Source organism: Scomber scombrus, chromosome 15 (assembly GCF_963691925.1).
Source record: "Scomber scombrus chromosome 15, fScoSco1.1, whole genome shotgun sequence".
In the NCBI taxonomy this organism is placed as follows: Eukaryota; Metazoa; Chordata; class Actinopteri; order Scombriformes; family Scombridae; genus Scomber; species Scomber scombrus.
Window position 1 is genome coordinate 15468384 of NC_084984.1, and position 20094 is coordinate 15488477.

The following is a 20094-nucleotide window of genomic DNA, read 5'->3' on the forward strand; positions in this document are numbered from 1 at the left end:
GACACATTTTTTCTCAGTAACTGTAACAGATTACACTTATTTATTTATTTTCTAATTAAATTAAGTAATGCCATCACATGTAACTAGTTACTCCCCAACACGAGGATGTTTTCTCCTCATAACAAGAAACTTTGCAATTTTTTATTTAATTTTTTTTGCTGTAGTGGAGAATAATAATTGTTCTATACATCTTAATATACATTTCCCCTTTATTTTTATTTCATATAATACTGTTTATCTTGTCTTGAGTTATTAGAATAGGTGTTTGTAAAAGCTTTTAGTGTCTGCTTTATTTATACAGCACCTCTTTCATACAGGTTAATGTAGTTCAAAGTGCTTCACAGTTGATTGACAAGCTGATAATAAAACAGAACTAGCGACAACATGATGAAAAGGAATAAAAAAACGATGAGGGAACAAATTAAAAAAGAAAAAACTGAGACCAGTGCACGCAACAGAAAATAAGGATGATAAAAATGTTTAAGAGATTTAAATAAGTAAGTAAAATAAATAAGAGAAAAATATAAAAATAGAGTAAGAAATTCATGTATAGTATATATAGGTAAAGTATATGTAGGTAAAAGTCACAAATCAAATCTTCAAATAGATAGAACTCATTTTTGGCCTATCTATACACACTTTAATCTGCCCGTTTTTCTCCTCCAGGCATCGTACTGTCAGCACATCGGAGTGGAGTTCATGTTCATTAATGACGTGGAGCAGTGCCAGTGGATCAGACAGAAGTTTGAGACGCCTGGAGTCATGCAGTTCAGTCTGGAGGAGAAGAAGACTCTGCTGGCCAGAATGATCCGATCCACCAGGTCTGTCTGAGTTTCCTCACATTCCTTAACACACCTCTGTAATTACCTGGAAGTAAAAAAGTACCTGGAGGGTGAATCTGTGTGTGGAGAGGGTGAGGAGGAGGGGGGTTTTTAAGATGTTCTGAGGCCTCAATGTGAAGCAACAGCGCCACCGTGTGTTCACAGGTTTGAAGAGTTTCTGCAGAGGAAGTGGTCATCGGAGAAACGTTTCGGTCTGGAGGGATGCGAGTCGCTGATCCCGGCACTCAAAACCATCATCGACAAATCCAGCCAAAGCGGAGTGGAGAGCGTTATCATGGGAATGCCTCACAGGTACAATATGTGGCTGGATTTACACCGCTACTCATAACCAGACCCAAACAGACTCTGCAGACTTTTCTTGGGGTCTGATTTACTAAAGGTCTGCGTGTGTAAAAACGTGTGCGAACTTGACATCACCCGCAATAAATGTGCAAGCTGATCTACTAACACAGCGCACTGAGGTTTGCGTCTTTCAAATGTGCAAGATAGTACATTCTGTCCATTTAGTATGTTTGCCATAATGAATATGTAATATGAGGCGTTTTAACCCCAGTGTGCAAGATACAGGGAGGAAAAATGCTAATATGTTATTTAGCACACGCATTGAGATTTACCAAACCTGAAGGTATTTTTGCTGACGCTAACTGCGTCTATAAATAATACCTTTTGAAGGGCAGATATTAACCGGCTGTTACCATGGAAACAAGGATATGGATGCATAATGACAGAATACACACAGGACGGATTTTTTCCACCCGTGTTAATAATTTTGGAGTGGAATATTGTTGGTTTTACTAACAGCATTGACTTTGTCACAAATACTCTCCCATATGTGGGTTTTTCTGGTAATATTTGTTTTTGTTATAACTCAATATATTAGTTAACCTCTTCCACTAGAACCTGATTACATTTAATTTTGCGCTTGCAGCTTTCTGCTCGTCCAAACTCTCCATTCAGACACAAAACCCTCATTTAAATCCTGCTGTCTGCACCTATTGCACCTGTTTTCATTTACACAGTTATTCTTAGTAGATCACCCGCAAAACGCACGCAAACGAAATGCCTTCAATTTAGTACCCACTATTTGGGATCTTAATAAATCAGGCCCTTAGAGTTTTCAGCTGTGATCCAGAATGAACATTTAGTTTTTATTGTAATGTGATAGATAACATGCATTTTAGATAAGAAAGATAGTTTTCAGTGAATTGAAGCTCAGCCACATTGTTCTAGGAATGAAATCAAGTTTTTGCCCACTGATATAAAACCATATATCTCTTCCTGTCTCTCTCTGTTAGCTTTTTTTATATGTCCATATGTCACAATTGATTGGGTAAACTTTTATAAATGCCTCTGAGCACATTATGAGCAAACATTTGAGAATATTTGACAGGAAGAGACAAAATCATGTTAGAAAAAAGATTTATGACATATTTGGCATATAATAGAGAGATAAATAAGCAATTAACAAAGAGGCACAGGATTGAAAGTGGGAAAAAGTAATTTTCATTTCACTGGGTCTTAGTAGTAGCATCTTTATTGGTGGAAAATCTCCGAAAATGTGCAGGAGTGTCACTGGGTGCAGATTCTGTGTGGTTCTGCTCATGACAGAGCCAGTTCCTTCAATTTTACTCTGTTAGAGCTGAGACGTTCTCCAAAACCTGATGTTTGTCTTTCCCTCTCTCGTCTCTTCAGAGGGAGGCTCAATGTGCTCGCAAATGTGATCCGGAAAGATCTGGACCAGATCTTCTGCCAGTTCGACTCTAAACTAGAAGCTGCAGATGAGGTTTGAACATTTAAAGTAAAATACATGTTGAAAATCATGAAAATGTAATAGCAAGTCTTTCCTATTGGTTAATCTGTCAGTGGTTTGCTAAATGCTCCACTATGTTCACCAGCTAGTCCACAGCTAACTGTGTCTGATAGCAGGAAGTGTACAGTGGCTTTTTTTTTTTTACAGCTTTTACTCTGAAAACGGCGCTATGAGAGCGCTGAGAGTGAAGCAGAACAGTAAAGTTGCAGCTGGACAGCTAAACAATGAGCTGAAACTCACTATTAGGCTTTTTGTGGCTTTCTCCTACATAATCAAGCTCAACCGGTTCACAATTGCTTATCTGTAAATGTGCTATTATGTGTGCTTGTCTAAATGAGGTTGCTTTATTGTCTATATTCAGGGTTCTGGTGATGTGAAATATCACTTGGGGATGTATCACAAGAGGATGAACCGGGTCAGCAACAGGGAGATCTCGATGTCGCTCATGGCGAACCCGTCCCACCTGGAAGCCGTGGACCCAGTGGTGCAGGGGAAGACCAAAGCTGAGCAGTTCTACTGCGGAGACAACGAGGGCAAGAGGGTGCGCTGATTTATCATTCTAACCTAGATCTAGCTGTGCGGAGCTAAGGATGGCACTTTGATCCAGACTGAAATATCTCAATAATAACTGTTGGATGGATTTATGAACATTTGCACAGATATTTATGGTTCACAAAGGATGAATCCCCCCCGACTTTAGTGATACTCTGACCTTTCTTTTAGCACTAGCAGTTTTCTTTTATTCAGTGAAATATCTTAATATCTTTTCCTCTAGCTACCAGCAGGTTTACGTGTTTGGTTTTGGTTGAAACATCTTAATAACTACGAGGGTGGATTGAAATTAAATTTGGCACAAACATTCATGGAGGATGAACAACGACAACTAAAACGGTGTTAATGTGAGTATCATACATGTAACCTAATTATTGATTTTCCAGGTGATGTCTGTCCTGATTCACGGCGATGCTGCGTTTGCTGGTCAGGGTATCGTGTACGAGACGTTCCACCTGTCCGACCTGCCGTCCTACACCACCTACGGCACCATACATGTGGTGGTCAACAACCAGGTACAAACCTGTAGGATTCATGGCTTCCCTAAGCAAAAAGTAGTATACTTGAAGTTCATTTTATTAAGTATGCTTGAGTGTAAGTATAAGTATAGCAAGTATACTACGGACCATTTACTTTTAGTGTACTAGAAAGTATACTAATTTAATACCTCTTCGGACTAAATTGGAACATTTTTAAGTTTACAAAAGTACACTTTCAAGTATATAACAAGTACACTCATCTATATACTACTAGTGTACTAGGTATATACTTCTAGTCCACATGTTAGTTTATTGAAGTATACTTAAAGTATAGCACAAGTACACTCTTCTATATACTGCCATTGTACTAGTTATATACTATATGATCTTGAACATAAGTTTATAACGGGTAATACCTCAAAGCAAATGTGTGTAGTGAAAAACATTTTTATTCTGCTAAATTAAATGTAAGCACAAGTCAATGACTTGACCTTATTCTGTACTTGGATCAAGATATACTAAGTATTAGTACTTTGTGGCAGAAAGAAGTAAAAAGTATACTAAAGTACAAGTAGAAGCTTTAGTATTAAAGTATAAGCGTAAGTCTTAGTATTAATGTACTTAGTCTCAGACTTTTCTTTATACTTTTCAGTATAAGCCAAGTATACTTCACTATACTATTCTTAAGTATATAAAATATAGTATATAAAAAGTAAACTTCAAGTATACTGCCTCCGTTTTAGTATAAAATAAGTATACTCATAGTACACTTGAATAAACTACTTTTTACTAAGGGTTGTATCGATTTCTTTATCCATAAATGAAATTCCTTTCCTTTACTGTGAGCACTTTTACTTTCATTCACACAGATCGGCTTCACCACTGATCCCAGGATGGCGCGTTCGTCTCCGTATCCAACAGACGTAGCTCGGGTGGTCAACGCTCCCATCTTTCACGTCAATGCCGATGACCCGGAGGCTGTGATGTACGTGTGTAACGTAGCAGCCGAATGGAGGAACACCTTCCATAAAGACGTGGTTGTAGATCTGGTGAGTGTGTAGGAGTTTTAACTAACATGGTCACTACTGTGGCTATAGAAGCTAAGAGTGTCAGGTTTTAGCAAAAGCTTAAATTAATTAATAATTGTTCATAACCATCCATCCATTTTCTGCTGCCTATTCAGTCCAGATGGCATTAATTTAATCAATGATATCATGAGAAAATACTTTAACCCTCCTGTTGTCCTCGAGTCAAGGAAGGAAGGGAGAGAGGAAGGAGGGGAGGAAAGGAAAAGAAAGAGGGAAGGGAGGCAGGAAAGAACGGAAGGAAGGAAGGACGGAGGAAATAAGGAAGGAAGGAAAGTAGGAGGGAGGGAGGAAAGAAGGAAGGAGGGAGTGAGGGAGAAAGGAAAAGAGGAAGGGAGGAAAGTAGGAAGGTAGGGGGGAGGAAAGAAAGAGAGAAGGAGGAAGGGAGGAAGGAAGGGAGGAAGGAAAGGAAAGAAGGAAGGAGGGAAGGAAAGAAGGAGGGAGGGAGGAAGGAAGGACAGACGGAAGGAATGAAGGGAGAAAAGAAAGAACAGTCAAAACAGACGGGGTCAATTTGACTCGGGAGGACGACACGAAGGATAAATACTGTTGAGAAGTACTTATAAAAAATGTTCTAGTTCTGGTTTTCCAACATACTTTTCCTACTTTGGCAGGTATAATTGTGAAATAGACATTCAGTTTTATTGTATGTGGTGTTAAAAATGTCTCAAAAGGCCTTTAATTTAATTTTGTGAAACCCTGTAGACACTGAATGTGTGGAAATTAGCAGATGCTGTTAATTTAATCAATGATATCATGAGTACTGTTAAATACTGCTGGGAAGTACTAAAGAAATGTTCTAGTTCTGGCTTTCTAACATACTTTTCTTACTTTGGCTGGTATAATTGTGGAATAGGCATTAAATTGTATTCTATGTGATGTTAAAAAGGTCTCAACCAATCTTAAATTTAACTTTGTAAAACCCTGTAGACACTGAATTTGTGGGAATTAGCAAACTATAGATCTGCATCTAAGGAAACTAAGCAATACAATTCAGAGTGACATCAATGTTTTACATAATAATGAATAAAAATGCAATATCAGCATGTGAAATCAAAGAAATTAAACACAAAAAAACACATTTTCTTGATTGTGTCAATGAGAGAGAAGAATATCTAAACATTTGCCTCTCCCCTTTCAGGTGTGTTACAGGCGAAACGGCCACAACGAGATGGACGAGCCCATGTTCACACAGCCGCTGATGTACAAGCAGATCAAGAAGCAGAAAGGCGTCCTGCAGAAGTTTGCAGAAAAAGTCATCGCAGAGGGAGTCGTCACAGTTCAGGACTACGAGGTAAAGCAAACTTACTTACAATATAAGTGAATGAATAACGAGGACCAAGAAAAGGCCTTCGATGTTAAGCTGTTATCAGATTAATTTGCTTTGTGGTTCTTCAGATGCACCAAAATGCAAACAGGAATGTGCACAGGGAATTTAACCCTGCTGTCGTCCTCCCGGGTCAAATTGACCCCATCTCTTTTGACTGTTCCTTCTTTCCTTCCTTCCTCCCTCTTTCTTTAATTTTTCCTTCGTTCTTCCCCTCCTTCCCTCTTTCTTTGCTCCCTCCTCCTTCCATACTTCTTTCCTCGCTTCCTCACTTCCTTCCTTCCTTCCTTCCTCCCTTCCTTCTCTCCTTACTTCCTTCCTCTTTTCCTCCCTCCCTCCCTCCTTACTCATTTCCTTCCTCATTCCTTCCTTCTTCTTTCCTTCCTTCCTTCCTGCCTTTTTTCCTTCCTTCCTGCCTTCCTCCTGTCCCTCCTTCTACATTTCCTTCCTCCCTTCCTTCTTTCCTCCCTTCCTTCCTTCCTTCCTTCCTTCCTTCCTTCCTTCCTTCCTACCTTCCTTACTCATTTCCTTCCTCCCTTCCTTCTCTCCTTCCTTCCCTCTTCTTGTCCTCCCTCCCTCCTTACTCCTTTCCTTCCTCATTCCTTCCTTCCTTCCTTCCTTCCTTCCTTCCTTCCTTCCTTCCTCCTGTCCTTCCTTGACCTGAGGACAACAAGAGGTTTAAAGCTCCTGATTTAGTTCCTGCGATTTTGTGATCTATATCATACAGTATTTAGACATGTACCACGACTTAAAAATACAGACAACGGGGGTAATATATTACTTTGAAGTCATTTATTGTGTATTGTTAAATGCCATATAAACTCGCTGAATTGACCTGCTCCATTAGGATTTTCTCTTTAACATACCTAACGTACATCTATCTCTTGCAGGAGGAAGTCGCAAGGTACGATAAAATCTGTGAGGAAGCTTACACTCGCTCCAAAGATGAGAAGATCCTTCACATCAAACACTGGCTGGACTCACCTTGGCCTGGTAAGAGCTTCTGTTTCCATCTGTCTGTGTGTTTTAAAAAAGGCCATGAGGACAAAAATTAAATCAAAAGTAAAACATGATTAAAAAAACACGACTATGAAGAACTAATGAGCCAAAATGATGATAGTCAAAATTATGAAATATGAATATAAATTGTGATAAATTGTGAATTGAGATATTAAGTCAATTAGTATGAGATACTAAGTTAAAATGATGATACAAATTGTAATATGTAGTCAAAAACTAATATATACTATTCTCTGAAAATGTAGATACTTTGTTAAAATTATTATATACTTGTACTTTGATATACTTGATACTTGATCACAATTGAGAGATATTTAATCAAAATTATTAGATACTTAGCCAAAATGATGATAGTCGAAATTTTGTCAGAATGATGAGATACCCAGTGAGATATATTGTGAGATATTATGTCATTATTATAAGATACTTTGTGAAAATGATGATAAAAACTGCGATATGTAGTCAAAAAGTATGATATACTATTCTCTGAAAATGTAGATACTTTGTTAAAATTATTATATACTTGTACTTTGATATACTTTTAAAAAATTGCGATACTTGATCACAATTGAGAGATATTTAATCAAAATTATTAGATAGTCAAAATTTTGTCAGAATGATGACATACCCAGTAAAATATTTAGTGAGATATTACGTCATTATTATAAGATAGTTTGTTAAAATTGTGAGATACTAACTTCAAACTGTCAGATACTTTGTCAAAATGATGATATAAAAAATGATGATACTTGATCAAAATTGAGAAATACTTTGTCAAACTTTGTCAGAATGATGAGATACCCAGTCAAAGGGAGATATAAATTGTGAAATTGTCAGATACTAAATTAAAATTGTGAGATACCTAGTCAGAATTGTGATACTCAGTCAAAACTGTGAGATACTAGCCTCAAACTGACAGATACTAAGTTAAAGTTATTCAGTCAAAATTATGATATGCTGTACTTTGAAAATTAAGATACTTTGTCAAAATACATATATATGTACTTGGTCACAATTGTAAGATATTTAAACAAAATTATGAGATAATTTCTCAAAATTATACGATACTAAATCAAAATTATGAGATTATCAATCACAAATTACAAAATGTATGATACAGTCAGAGTTTTGATAATATTATATAAATTAATCTAATAATCTCATAATCCTGACATTTCAAGTGTATTTTTACTTGAATCTTACATCACCTGGCAGATATGGGCTTCATTAGTAAAGTTTTTGGTGTGTTTGCATGTTGACAGATTTCTTCACACTGGAGGGTCAGCCCAAAAGCATGAGCTGCCCGTCTACCGGCATCAGTGAAGAAGAGCTCGGCCATATTGGAAAAATTGCTTCCTCTGTGCCGGTGGAAGACTTCACCATACATGGAGGTACTGTCCTCTCTCTTCCTTATTATTAATGAATATTCTCTTCAATTTCACATCTGTAAACCTTCCACCTGTGTTCATGTTTTAGGTTTAAGTCGCATCTTAAAGGGCCGTGCGAACATGGTGAGCCAGCGAGTGTGTGACTGGGCTCTCGGGGAATATATGGCCTTTGGCTCTCTGCTCAAAGAAGGGATCCATGTACGACTCAGTGGACAAGATGTGGAGAGGGGAACCTTCAGGTACGACCAAGTTCAACAAAATTAACTTCTTAACCCTCCTGTTGTCCTCGAGTCAAGGAAGGGGAGGAAGAAGGAAGGAAGGGAGGGATGAAGAAGGAAGGAAGGAAGGAAAGGAGGAAGAAGGAAGGAAAGGATGGAGGAAGGAAGGAAGGAAGGAGGGAAGGGAGGAAGAAGGAAGGAAGGGAGGGAGGAAGGATGGAAGAAGGAAGGATGGAAGGGAGGAAGAAGGAAGGAAGGAAAGGAGGGAGGGAGGAAGAAGGAAAGAAGGAGGGAAGGAAGGAAGGAAAGGAAAGAAGGAAGGAAGGACTGAGGGAGAAGGGAAAAGAGGAAGGGAGGAAGGAATGAAAGAAGGAAGGGAGGAAGAAGGAAGGAAGAAGGAAGGAAAGGAGGGAGGAAAGGAACGAAGGAAGGAAGGACAGTGGGAGAGAGGAAGGGAGGAAAGGAACGAAGGAAGGAAGGACAGTGGGAGAGAGGAAGGGAGGAAGGAAGGAAAGAAGGACATAGGAAAGAAGGAAGTGAGGAAGGTAGGGGGGAGGAAAGAAAGAGAGAAGGAGGGAGGGATTAAGGAAATGAAGGAAGGAGGGAAGGACAGAAGGAAGGGAACTTCTCCATGTTCACAATCTTCTCTACTTCTGTAATTTGCTTCACAGCCATCGACATCATGTTCTCCATGACCAGAACGTTGATAAGAGGATCTGCATCCCGATGAACCACATCTCCCTAAATCAGGCTCTGTACACCGTCTGCAACAGCTCTCTGTCTGAGTATGGAGTACTAGGTGAGAAGCATGCACACACAAATAACGTCTTCAAATGATCAGTTTGTAAGATTTTTAGCCACTTTCAGATCTGCACCGCATTACACGAAGCTAGTAGTAATTTAAAGAGGATGAATCATGCACATCTCCAGCTCTATATTTATATTCTGGGGCTCTACTGGAATGTCTTTGCATGATTTCCAGTTTAAAAAGTCCTTATTTATCTTCTACTTGTCCTTTATGCAGCCCCTCAGTTCAAAATGCCCAACAATTTGATGGTTACAGCTACTCAAATGTCAGGATTTGCTGCTTTTTTCTTTCATAAATGATAGTAAACTGAATATTTTTGGATTTTGGACTGTTGATCTTTTGAAGACGTCATCATGAAATTACACATTTTCATGATTTTTCTGACATTTTGTAGACACAACATACAATAGTGAAAATAATCATTAGTATTATTGTTTCTTAGGCTGCATTCAGACTGCAGGCAAATCTGATTCCTTCTCAAATCCGATTTTTAGGGTTGACTGTCCACACTGTTTTTAGTGTGTCCAAATGGGATTTGGCTCTGTTCAGACTGGGCCATATTAATGACCAATCTGACAGGTTGCTGTGGCAACGTCGTCGGAGCGGAGGCGTAATCCAGCGTGTATTGTGTGATGTCATAGAATTGCGACATCAACAACAAACCCTCGAGCTTCGCTTGAACAGAGCCATCTCCCCAAAGATTAATTAAGAATTTGGTTTGGTCCTCTGTCCAAGGACTGATGTTTTCGACGTCCTCCATTGCCTCCATTGATATCAGCTAGCAACAACAACTGGAATAAGCGCGGGTCTGGTGTCGTATAGAGTAACGTAGCGTAGAGACGTAGAGAGACGTCACGGACAGTCAAAACCGATTTGAGTGTTTGGAGCTATTCAGACTCAGACACATCTGTCCAAATGCGATTTGAAACTACCTCCCAAAGGTGGTTTCCATCTGGTTTGCAAAATTCGGATTTTATGTGATTTATGACTGTTCAGACTTCATAAGAGCCATCTGGTTCCAATCTAGATTGGCTAAAAATCGGATTTTGGCTTGCAGTGTGAACGCAGCCTTCATGTCTATTCTCTCTCTTCTGTGTGCAGGTTTTGAGTTAGGCTTTGCCATGGCCAGTCCCAACGCTCTGATTCTGTGGGAAGCCCAGTTTGGAGACTTTAACAACACGGCTCAGTGCATCATCGACCAGTTCATCAGCTCAGGCCAGGCCAAGTGGGTCCGACAGAACGGGATCGTGATGCTGCTTCCTCACGGCATGGAGGGAATGGTAGGAACTGAGAAACCTGATCTGCCATTTTCTGCATCTGTCTTAATTTCTCAGTCTGAAAGATCTTAGTGAACTGATGCTGTAACGGCAGCTTGTTGTTAGTGGTTAAATAATATTAAAATAGACCTTTTAGTTATAGAGCACATTTTAAAACAGCAGGTTTTGACCGGAAGAAGCTCAGTCAGCTTTAGATTGTTATTGAGAACCTGGATTAGAGAGAAGTAAATAATTGGAGGATATGATGGGTCTAATATCAACTGACATGCTGCTGAATTAGTGATGTGTATGAGCCCATGTTTTCATGTTTGCTTAACCAGAATAAAGAACTGAATATTCACTAAATAGATAATGCGTCAAAACTAATTTTCAATATTCATAACAAACAACAAGCTTTAACTGCACAAACTTGTATTTATTTAAATGTTAATCAGCCTTAATTTCTTTACAGAAACACATTAATTAAAAGAAAAAATCTTATAGGCTTACAGACCCCTAAAAATATAACAGCATGGATTTTGTTTCGCTGAGCAGATCCTTTACAATCATGTTAGCAATGAGAGACGTAATGTTAGTTTTTTCTCTGAGACTTTTGTCACACTTCCGAGGAGCTGTAACAAATGTTGATGTACTTGTTTAGTGATGAGCGTCAGGTCCGTCTCCCTCAGTAACCGTCACAGCAGACAAGATTTTCCTTTACTTTCTGTAAGTTTTTCCATGCTGGACTTTTGTGTGTCTTCGTCTGCATCATGTTTCCTCCAGTCAGCTAGCAGGATAACTTACTACCGAGTCAAAGTAGCCGAGGGCAGCAGTAAAAATTCACTGTGTGTCAGACTCTACTTCAACACAAGGTGGAGGTGGTTTACAGAAGCTTAGAGCTCCCCCTAGTGGCTGAAAGTGAGAATTGCTCTCCAGTAGCTGTTAATGAACCCTTCATACTAGACTACACAGCTCCTCTTGATAGTTTTTCAAATAAAAAACTAACGACCAAGAAAAGTTCTCCCAAACGAATCCTAAAATACATTTCACTGGAAACACGTGAAGGAAGGCCAATACAGCAGTTATGTGGTCTTTATTCATGATACCAGTGAGTCTTGCTGCTGCATGTGAGAGGCACCGGGTCTTCAAAAGAAAAGCTTTAATTTTTGCTTTCGGCCTTATGTGAAAAAAAGCTACTGCCTGTGACAGAATTAGTTTAACCCTCCTGTTGTCCTCAAGTCAAGGAAGGAAGGAAGGAAGGAAGGGAGGAAGAAGGAAGGAAAGGAAGGAGGAAGGAACGAAGGAAAGGAGGGAGGGAGGAAGGAAGGAAGGGAGGAAGGAAGGAAGAAGGAAGGAAAGGAAGAAGGAAGGGAGGGAGGAAAAAGGAAGGAAAGGAGGGAGGGAGGGAGGAAGGAAGAAGGAAGGAAAGGAAGGAAGAAGGAAGGGAGGAAAAGAGGAAGAAAGAAGGAAGGAAAGGAGGGAGAAAGGAAGGAGGGAAGGAAGGAAGGGAGGAAGGAATGAAGGACGGAGGAAAGAAGGAAGGAAGGAAAAAAGGGTAATGGAGGAAGGAAAGAAGGAAGGGAGGAAAGAGAGAGGAAGGAAAGAAAGAGAGAAGGAGGGAGGGAGGAAGGACAATTTTAACACAGTCAAAGATGACATCCAGGTCTTTAAAACTAAATTAAGTGAGTGTGTAGATGAGATTATTAAATATAGTCGATTCTTGATTGCTTTTCCATTTTCTCTCCTTCTCTCAGGGTCCAGAGCACTCGTCTGCCCGCCCTGAAAGGTTCCTACAGATGTGCAACGACGACCCTGATGTTTTCCCTGTGAGTTAGTGTCAGAAACAGTGGATCCATGTGTCTGCTTAAGGGATGCACGACAATATCGGGTTTGGCTTTTGAAATTGGTGTCCATGTGGTTTAGTCAAATTTAAAGGGGTTAAAATGTGAAAATAAACGTATGAATAACTTGCACACATTCTTTTTTTGTGGACCCAGCATCAAATTTCTGCTTTTAATCTATTTTGAGAGAATATATTAGAGGATTATGGCAAAAATGTCTAAGTGGTGTAACCATAAAAACTTTGTACCAAATAATTCAACTTGCTTAAAAACAGTAAATTCTCAATAAAACACCATATCAACTACTTTGGCATGATCTTACATTATAACTTTTTATATTAAATAAAGGTAATGGTTCTAAATAATTGTTCTAATGCAATTGTTCTAAATATTACATTTCATCTGGGGAATCATGGAGATCAGGAAACATTTACATGTTTTAAATTAAGTAATTATTAGTATAAGTCCACTTAAATACACTGTAGGTGGATAAAATATTTAATATTGATCATTCTTTTGTGGTTACACCATTTGACATTTTCAGGAGCATTCAGTCTTACTTTTGGTAAAAAAAAAAAATGGTGCAAATGTCATTTCAAATTACATAAAACCAACACAAATACAAAATGTACATTTTAACAAACCTGATGCTGCTTTTAAAACTATTTTTGAATTGTTCATCTTGCCAACCCTTATTAGTCACTGACCCATCAGCAAAAAATCCGCTATCCTGCATCCCTTGTCTGCCTTCTTTTGAGTGATTACCTGCTAATGTGATATTATACACAAAGAAGTATTTTCTTACTTTCCTCTAATTTTCAAAACTGCATCTTTGTCAGAAAATGTCAGAGGACTTTGCAATGCGTCAGCTGTACGACTGTAACTGGATCGTCGTCAACTGCTCGACTCCTGCAAACTACTACCACGTTCTCCGCAGACAGATCCAGCAGCCCTTCAGGAAGCCAGTGGGTGACACACATGAACTGTTACTCACAACACACACACACAATAATTACAGGTTCAAATCACTGAACTTGGTTTTTGCATTCTGTTTATCTCCAGCTGATAGTTTTTACTCCCAAGTCGCTGTTGCGCCACCCTGAGGCCAAGTCCAGCTTTGATGAAATGCTGCCAGGTGAGTACTGGCAGAAAAAACATAGTAGTAGCAGTAAATTCAGGATGAAAAGAGTAAAAACTCAAAAAGTAAATCTCTCCTCTTCTCCTGTAGGAACCCACTTCAAGCGTATGATCCCAGATGACGGTCCTCCAGCCGTCAACCCAGAGAAGGTGAAGAGAATTGTTTTCTGCTCCGGCAAAATCTACTACGAGCTTACCCGCGAACGCAAGAACAGAGGCATGGACGATACCGTAGCTGTGGTCCGCATCGAACAGGTAACGTCAGAGTAAAGGTGCTGTGTGATCCAAGGCATGTGCAACCCTCCTATTGTCATTGGGTCAATTTTGACCTGGGAGATAACAGGAGTTCACTAAAAGATGAGGCATACTTTTGATGCATTAGGACAAAAGTTGCACGATTGGCAGGAAGACAACAAGAGGGTTAACCCTGCTGTTGTCCTCCCGGGTCAAATTGACCCCATCTCTTTTGACTGTTCCTTCTTTCCTTCCTTCCTCCCTCTTTCTTTAATTTTTCCTTCATTCTTCCCCTCCTTCCCACTTTCTTTGCTCCCTCCTCCTTCCATACTTCTTTCCTCACTTTCTTCATTCCTTCCTTCTCTCCTTACTTCCTTCCTCTTTTTCTCCCTCCCTCCCTCCTTACTCCTTTCTTTCCTTCCTTCCTCCCTCCTTACTCCTTTCCTTCCTTCCTTCCTTCATCCTTCCTTACTCCTTTCCTTCCTTCCTCCCTCCTTACTCCTTTCCTTCCTCCCTTCCTTCTCTCCTTACTTCCTTCCTCCCTTCCTTCTCTCCTTACTTCCTTCCTCTTTTCCACCTTCCCTTCCTTCCTCCCTCCCACCCTCCTTACTCCTTTCCTTTCCTTCCTTCCTTCCTTCCTTCCTTCCTTCCTTCCTTCCTTCCTTCCTTCCTCTTGTCCTTCTGTGACCTGAGGACAACAGGAGGGTTAAAACAAAATAGCCCAAATATGGAATAAACGAAAGTATTGATACAAATGTCAAAATATGGAGTAAAATGTAGGTCCTATTGACTCAAACTGCAGTGTCACTGCCAGTCACTTGTTGGGTTCCAGTTTTAAGTCTTAACAGCTTACTCTCTCCTTTGTAGTTGTCACCGTTCCCCTTTGACCTGGTGAAAGCAGAGACGGAGCGTTATTCGAATGCTGATCTGGTGTGGTGTCAGGAAGAACACAAGAACCAGGGCTACTACGACTACGTCAAGCCTCGCATCCGCACCACCATCAACCACTCCCAGCCAGTTTGGTAAGTTGTTCTGGTTCATGGGAAGGTTGGCAAGATGAGCAATTCAAAAATATCTTTGAAAATAGTTTTAAAAGAAGCATCAGGCTTAATAATATATACATTTAGTATTTTTGTCATTTGAAATGACATTTGCACCATTTTTTACCAAAAGTAAGACTGAATGTGCCCAGAAATGTCAAATGGTGTAACCACAAAAGAATGATAAATATTAAATATTTTATCCACCTACAGTGTATTAAGTGGACTTATACAAGTAATTACTTCATTTAAAAAATGTTTTGGAGTATTCCTTCATTTAAAATTTTAAACATTTTGTCAATATTGAGCAGGACATATCTTAAAAAAAACATTTGTTTCTATATAATAATAAAAATGTGTTTTTAAAAAAGTGTTAAGTTGCAAAAGTGAATTATATGTATTCCACATTTAAATTCAAACTTATTTTCTTGTATATAATCTGATTTTCATGAAAAAATACTGGTTATACCAATTGGACACTTGGTTCATCACGTCATTGACTCATATGCTAATGTGTGTGTGTGTGTGTGTGTGTGTGTGTGTGTGTGTGTGTGTGTGTGTGTGTGTGTGTGTGTGTGTGTGTGTGTGTGTGTGTGTGTTTGCAGGTATGCTGGCCGTGAGCCTGCCTCAGCTCCAGCCACTGGGAACAAACAAACTCACCTCATGGAGCTGCAGCGTTTACTGGACAATGCATTCGGTCTGGACGCATTCTCAGGAAAACTGTAACAAGTCTTCTGCTCCTCCATCCTCTTATCCACACACACAGCGAGACTTCAGTGGAGCAAACAGGCTTCCCCCCCGTTTGCCTACAACCTTTTTGCATTGACGTGTTTTTCCTCAATATTCACATATCAGGCCTGTTAACAGGTGAAGTTTTCAAACAATGCGCGCAATGACTTCCAACTCTGTTAGCATGTAGACCTCAAGTTCAATATTCTGGGCACAGATACAAATAAAATGTGTATGAAAAAATGCATTGAATGTATGAATTTATATGATAAGTAATTTGTAATACAAAGAGTTTTAGCCTTTAGGTTTAATTTGCTTTTAGACAGTAACTTGCTCTTCTCTGAAAATCCAGATTACTAATAAAATACTGTATGCAATCACTTGATAATTACAAAAAAACCCACCTACAAGCACCTCTGAAGTTCACTAATTAGCATGTTAGTTTATGTTGCGTTCATGACGTTCTGTCAGATGAACCTTATCGACTGGAGGACGTTCATCTGACAACTCAGGATGATAACTGAGTAGGTCGTATGAGGGTTTAAAATACTGTGGATTGAGAAAAATTATATCATAAGCATTGAAGCTGGAGTGCAGGACATTGTTCTCCCCCTTGTGGGAGTGAGAGTAATTACAAAAACAGTCAGTCCAATGTCATTTGGAAAGTCTAGAAGAGATTAAATTATTTTATCCTCATTCAAAGCCAACTGGAAATTAGTGCTCTGTATGCATTAACCTGTCCAGATGTTAAACCAGACACCAGATTACAATCTATTTACTGTGAAAGGTTTATCTGGCAGTCGTAGGCTTAATCAGCATTGTGTGAATTCGTGTGGCAATGACGTTTCACTCTGCAGGTTTAAACTTTAAATTTAATTACACTGAATGATGGGCAACGTCCAAGAAGAGGAATCCTGCCTCTGTTGCTCTTCCTGAGGTTTCTTCCATTTTCTCCCATTAAAGGGTTTTTCCTTATCCGAATCGAGGGTCTAAGGTTAGTGGAGGTTGTGTTGCTGCACAGATTGTAAACCCCCCCCCCCCCCCCCCATGAGGTAAACTTGTGATTGATGATATGGGGTTTTATGAATAAAATTGACTCGCCAACTCGGATATATCAGAGCTTTCAGAATAATCACAGTTTCCTAGTTGCAGTTATGACTTGAATATTGACCTGGACCCTTTTTACAAATGAGAAACTCTTTCTTACATTATCTCCTCCTATATGACATGACTGTGGCATTAAAAACCTTACCAAAAAAAAGTTATTTCTGACTTTCTACGGATTCCCCAAAGTTTGGAAAAGTAAAAAAGTCAACTTGTCTACACGACTTAAATTACTTGTAAGATTTGTTTTAACCTTTATGTCGTCCTCCCGGGTCAAATTGACCCGTCTGTTTTGACTGTTCCTTCTTTCCTTCTTTCCTTCCTTCCTTCCTTCCGTCTGTCCTTCCTCACTCCCTCCTTCTCTCCTTCCTCTCCCTTTCCTCCTTTCCTTCCTCCATCCCCCTTTCTTCCTTCCTTCTGTCCTTCCTTCCTCCCTCCTTCTGTCCTTCCCTCCTTCTCTTTCTTTCCTCTGTCCTTTCTTCCTTTCCTTCCTTCTTTCCTTTCCTCCCTTCCTTCTTTCCTCCCTCCCTCCTTCCCTTCCTTCCTTCTTCCTCCCTTCCTTCCTTGACTCGAGGACAACAGGAGGGTTAAGTAATCTTAACTCTTTGGTCTTTGAGGGCTTTTTACTTTAGTGGGCTGTAGAGGTGCAGGTAGGATGATTGTTATAAACAAACATAGGCAGAGCTAGGCTAGCTACTTCCTTCTGCTTCTGGTCTTTTTGCTAAGCTAACCATCCTCTTCTTATTTAATTCAAATAAGCATATTTCCAAAAAAAATGTCATTTTTCTTTTAAAACTGGTTTTGAATGTTTATGTCAAACAATATTTCTTAAAAGTGTGATATTGACCACATAATATAATATAAGCAGCAACCTGCGAAGTATTATAACCTGATATTGGTGAGAAGAAGAAAACAAATCTCATTTCATTTTAAATATTTGGTTTGGGTAAAAATCGCTGAGTGGTTGAAATTAGGAATAGTATGGATATTTTTAAGCTCTTTTTTTAATATGTCTGAGTTAGCTCAAAATTTTAAAAGTGAGGCTTGTTGGAAACTTTATGCCCACCTTCTGTTTCAGCAGAAGCAAACAGAAAAGAGAAACAGATCAACATATTTCTGCACTTTTTTTTTTAACAGTCGCGTTAAAGTGACCCGTAGTTGTTATCTGCACGTATTCAGAGAGAGACCAATTGTTTCAGACTTCACATATATCTACATTTAATCACAGACTCACATTCACTCACCGTCCTGCTGCATCAATGTAGAGGTCTCAGTTTGTGCCAAATGTGTAACAGATTACTTGAAATTAAAGTTTCATCTGAATAGAAATCATACCATGCAATGGTCGTTACTTATGCAAAGACATGATGATGATGAGATTCCTCAGCTCCTCTGAATTGAACAATGTATTTATTTTCATATAGTGTTGTATGTTTTATTGTTTACAGAAAATAAAGATTATAGTTCCTGTTGCACAGTGATGCTGGAGTTTTTATTATTTTTTATCCAATAACACATCTGACAAAGTTGTCAATGCTGTAGAGTAGTAGTCATTTTTTAATCAACTCTGGTGTAACAGCCAGACATTTCACTTAACCCTCCTGTTGTCCTCGAGTCAAGGAAGGAAGGGAGGAAGAAGGAAGGAAGGGAAGGAGAGAGGAAGGAAGGATGGAAGGGAGGAAGAAGGAAGGAAAGGAGGAAGGGAGGAAGAAGGAAGGAAAGGAGGGAGGGAGGAAGGAAGGGAGGAAAGGAGGAATGAAGGGAGGGAGGAAAGAAGGAAGGACGGAGGGAGGGAGAAAGTAAAAGAGGGAGGAAGGAAGGAAAGAAGGACAGAGGAAAGAAGGAAGGGAGGAAGGTAGGGGGGAGGAAAGAAAGAGACAGAGGGAGGGAGGGAGGGAGGAAGGAAAGGAGGGAAGGAATGAAGGAGGGAGGAAGGAAAGGAAGGAAGGAATGAGGGAAGGAAAGAGGGAGGGAGGAAGGAAGGACAGACGGAAGGGAGGAAAGAAGGTACAGTCAAAACAGACGAGGTCAAGCAAGCAATAAAAACATATAACAGATGATTGGTTTAATTTCAATAAACTTTTTTTGTTTGACAGTTTCAATTTCATTGAAGAGTTTTTCTTTTCCAGACAAGAAAATATAGACATTACAAAAACATTATGACACATTCATCTTGGTTGATTTTGGAAAAACTAGTGTATAAAAGAATCCAGGAACACTTGAACTTGTACAATATCATGTATAATCCATAGACTGTATATAAGAAATGTACGTAACATCCGTGACGTCACCCATTGGTTTGTGGACTGCAGCTGGGAAGCCAATAGTTTCGGATCTGAGCAGCGCCATCTTGAAAATTTCAGGTGCATGCCAGGAAAAATAAAAACACTGATTGTACTTGGGGCATCATCAGGAGGAGCAAGAGGCGCCCTCCTGAACCTGTGAACCAATCAACCTGTTACTTCCGCGTTGGCCTCATTTCAGAGGACCGGAACTCCCCACTTGGTATAATCACCAGGTTAGTTTATGGTAAAGAAAAAATAATAATTCAACTAATATGACACTTTTAGATTATACTGATAGAACTGATAATAAGGAGTATGCAACAGGTATGTTTTTAGAGCTTTTGAAAGCATGTGACAGTGTTAACCATGCTGTGTTGCTGTCAAAAAATGTATACGGTAGGTATGGCTTTTACAGGAATCTAAGTAGCTCACTAACTGCTCTTAGTAGTAGAAAAAATGTTTTTTTAAAGGTTGGGAGTCAAAAAGAAAAAATAATGCAGTATGGTGTACCACAAGGATCCATATTAGGACATTTACTATTAGAAATATAAACATTATCTCACTCTATGCAGATGACACCAACCTTTCCATTTCAAATAGAGATTTGCATCAGAGAACTAAATCAGGATCTTCTGAATTACTTCATAGTTTCAAACAAATAATTAGTCATTAAATGTCAAAAAGAGTCTAATTTCATGTTATTTGCAGAAAATAAGAATTGTGATTTTTTTTTTTTTTTGAAAATTGACATTTATATTGATAATGAAGGAATAAAGTTTCATCAACATGTATTTTGATTGATGATATTTTTTAACATATTGTAATATTGTATGGGAATGTACTTTCTGCAGATGTATTTATTAGATTAGCAACTTTTTCAAAGCTGTTGTATCAAGTGCACCTCTTTTTTTAACTGTAGTTTATTAGTTCTTCACATCT

At 39.1% G+C, this 20094-nt stretch overlaps 1 protein-coding gene across 2 annotated transcripts in view; it reads left to right on the top strand.

Annotated features, from left to right (window-relative positions):
* ogdhb (oxoglutarate dehydrogenase b) overlaps positions 1–18351 on the top strand; it is a 33114-nt gene extending 14763 nt beyond the window's left edge. The window contains exons 6-23 of one of the 2 annotated variants that reach the window (XM_062434501.1): positions 667–821; positions 987–1133; positions 2535–2625; positions 3014–3193; positions 3591–3719; positions 4553–4732; positions 5910–6062; positions 6986–7088; positions 8378–8506; positions 8592–8742; positions 9393–9520; positions 10631–10809; positions 12540–12611; positions 13466–13591; positions 13689–13761; positions 13855–14018; positions 14865–15019; positions 15643–18351. In XM_062434501.1, the coding sequence (XP_062290485.1) occupies positions 667–821; positions 987–1133; positions 2535–2625; positions 3014–3193; positions 3591–3719; positions 4553–4732; positions 5910–6062; positions 6986–7088; positions 8378–8506; positions 8592–8742; positions 9393–9520; positions 10631–10809; positions 12540–12611; positions 13466–13591; positions 13689–13761; positions 13855–14018; positions 14865–15019; positions 15643–15763 (2436 nt within the window). In that variant the 3' untranslated portion in view covers positions 15764–18351. Of the gene's footprint in view, positions 1–666; positions 822–986; positions 1134–2534; positions 2626–3013; positions 3194–3590; positions 3720–4552; positions 4733–5909; positions 6063–6985; positions 7089–8377; positions 8507–8591; positions 8743–9392; positions 9521–10630; positions 10810–12539; positions 12612–13465; positions 13592–13688; positions 13762–13854; positions 14073–14109; positions 14312–14864; positions 15020–15642 lie in introns of those variants that run through there. The other variant, XM_062434502.1, reaches the window with a different exon arrangement.
* Positions 18352–20094: the final 1743 nt, after the last annotated feature.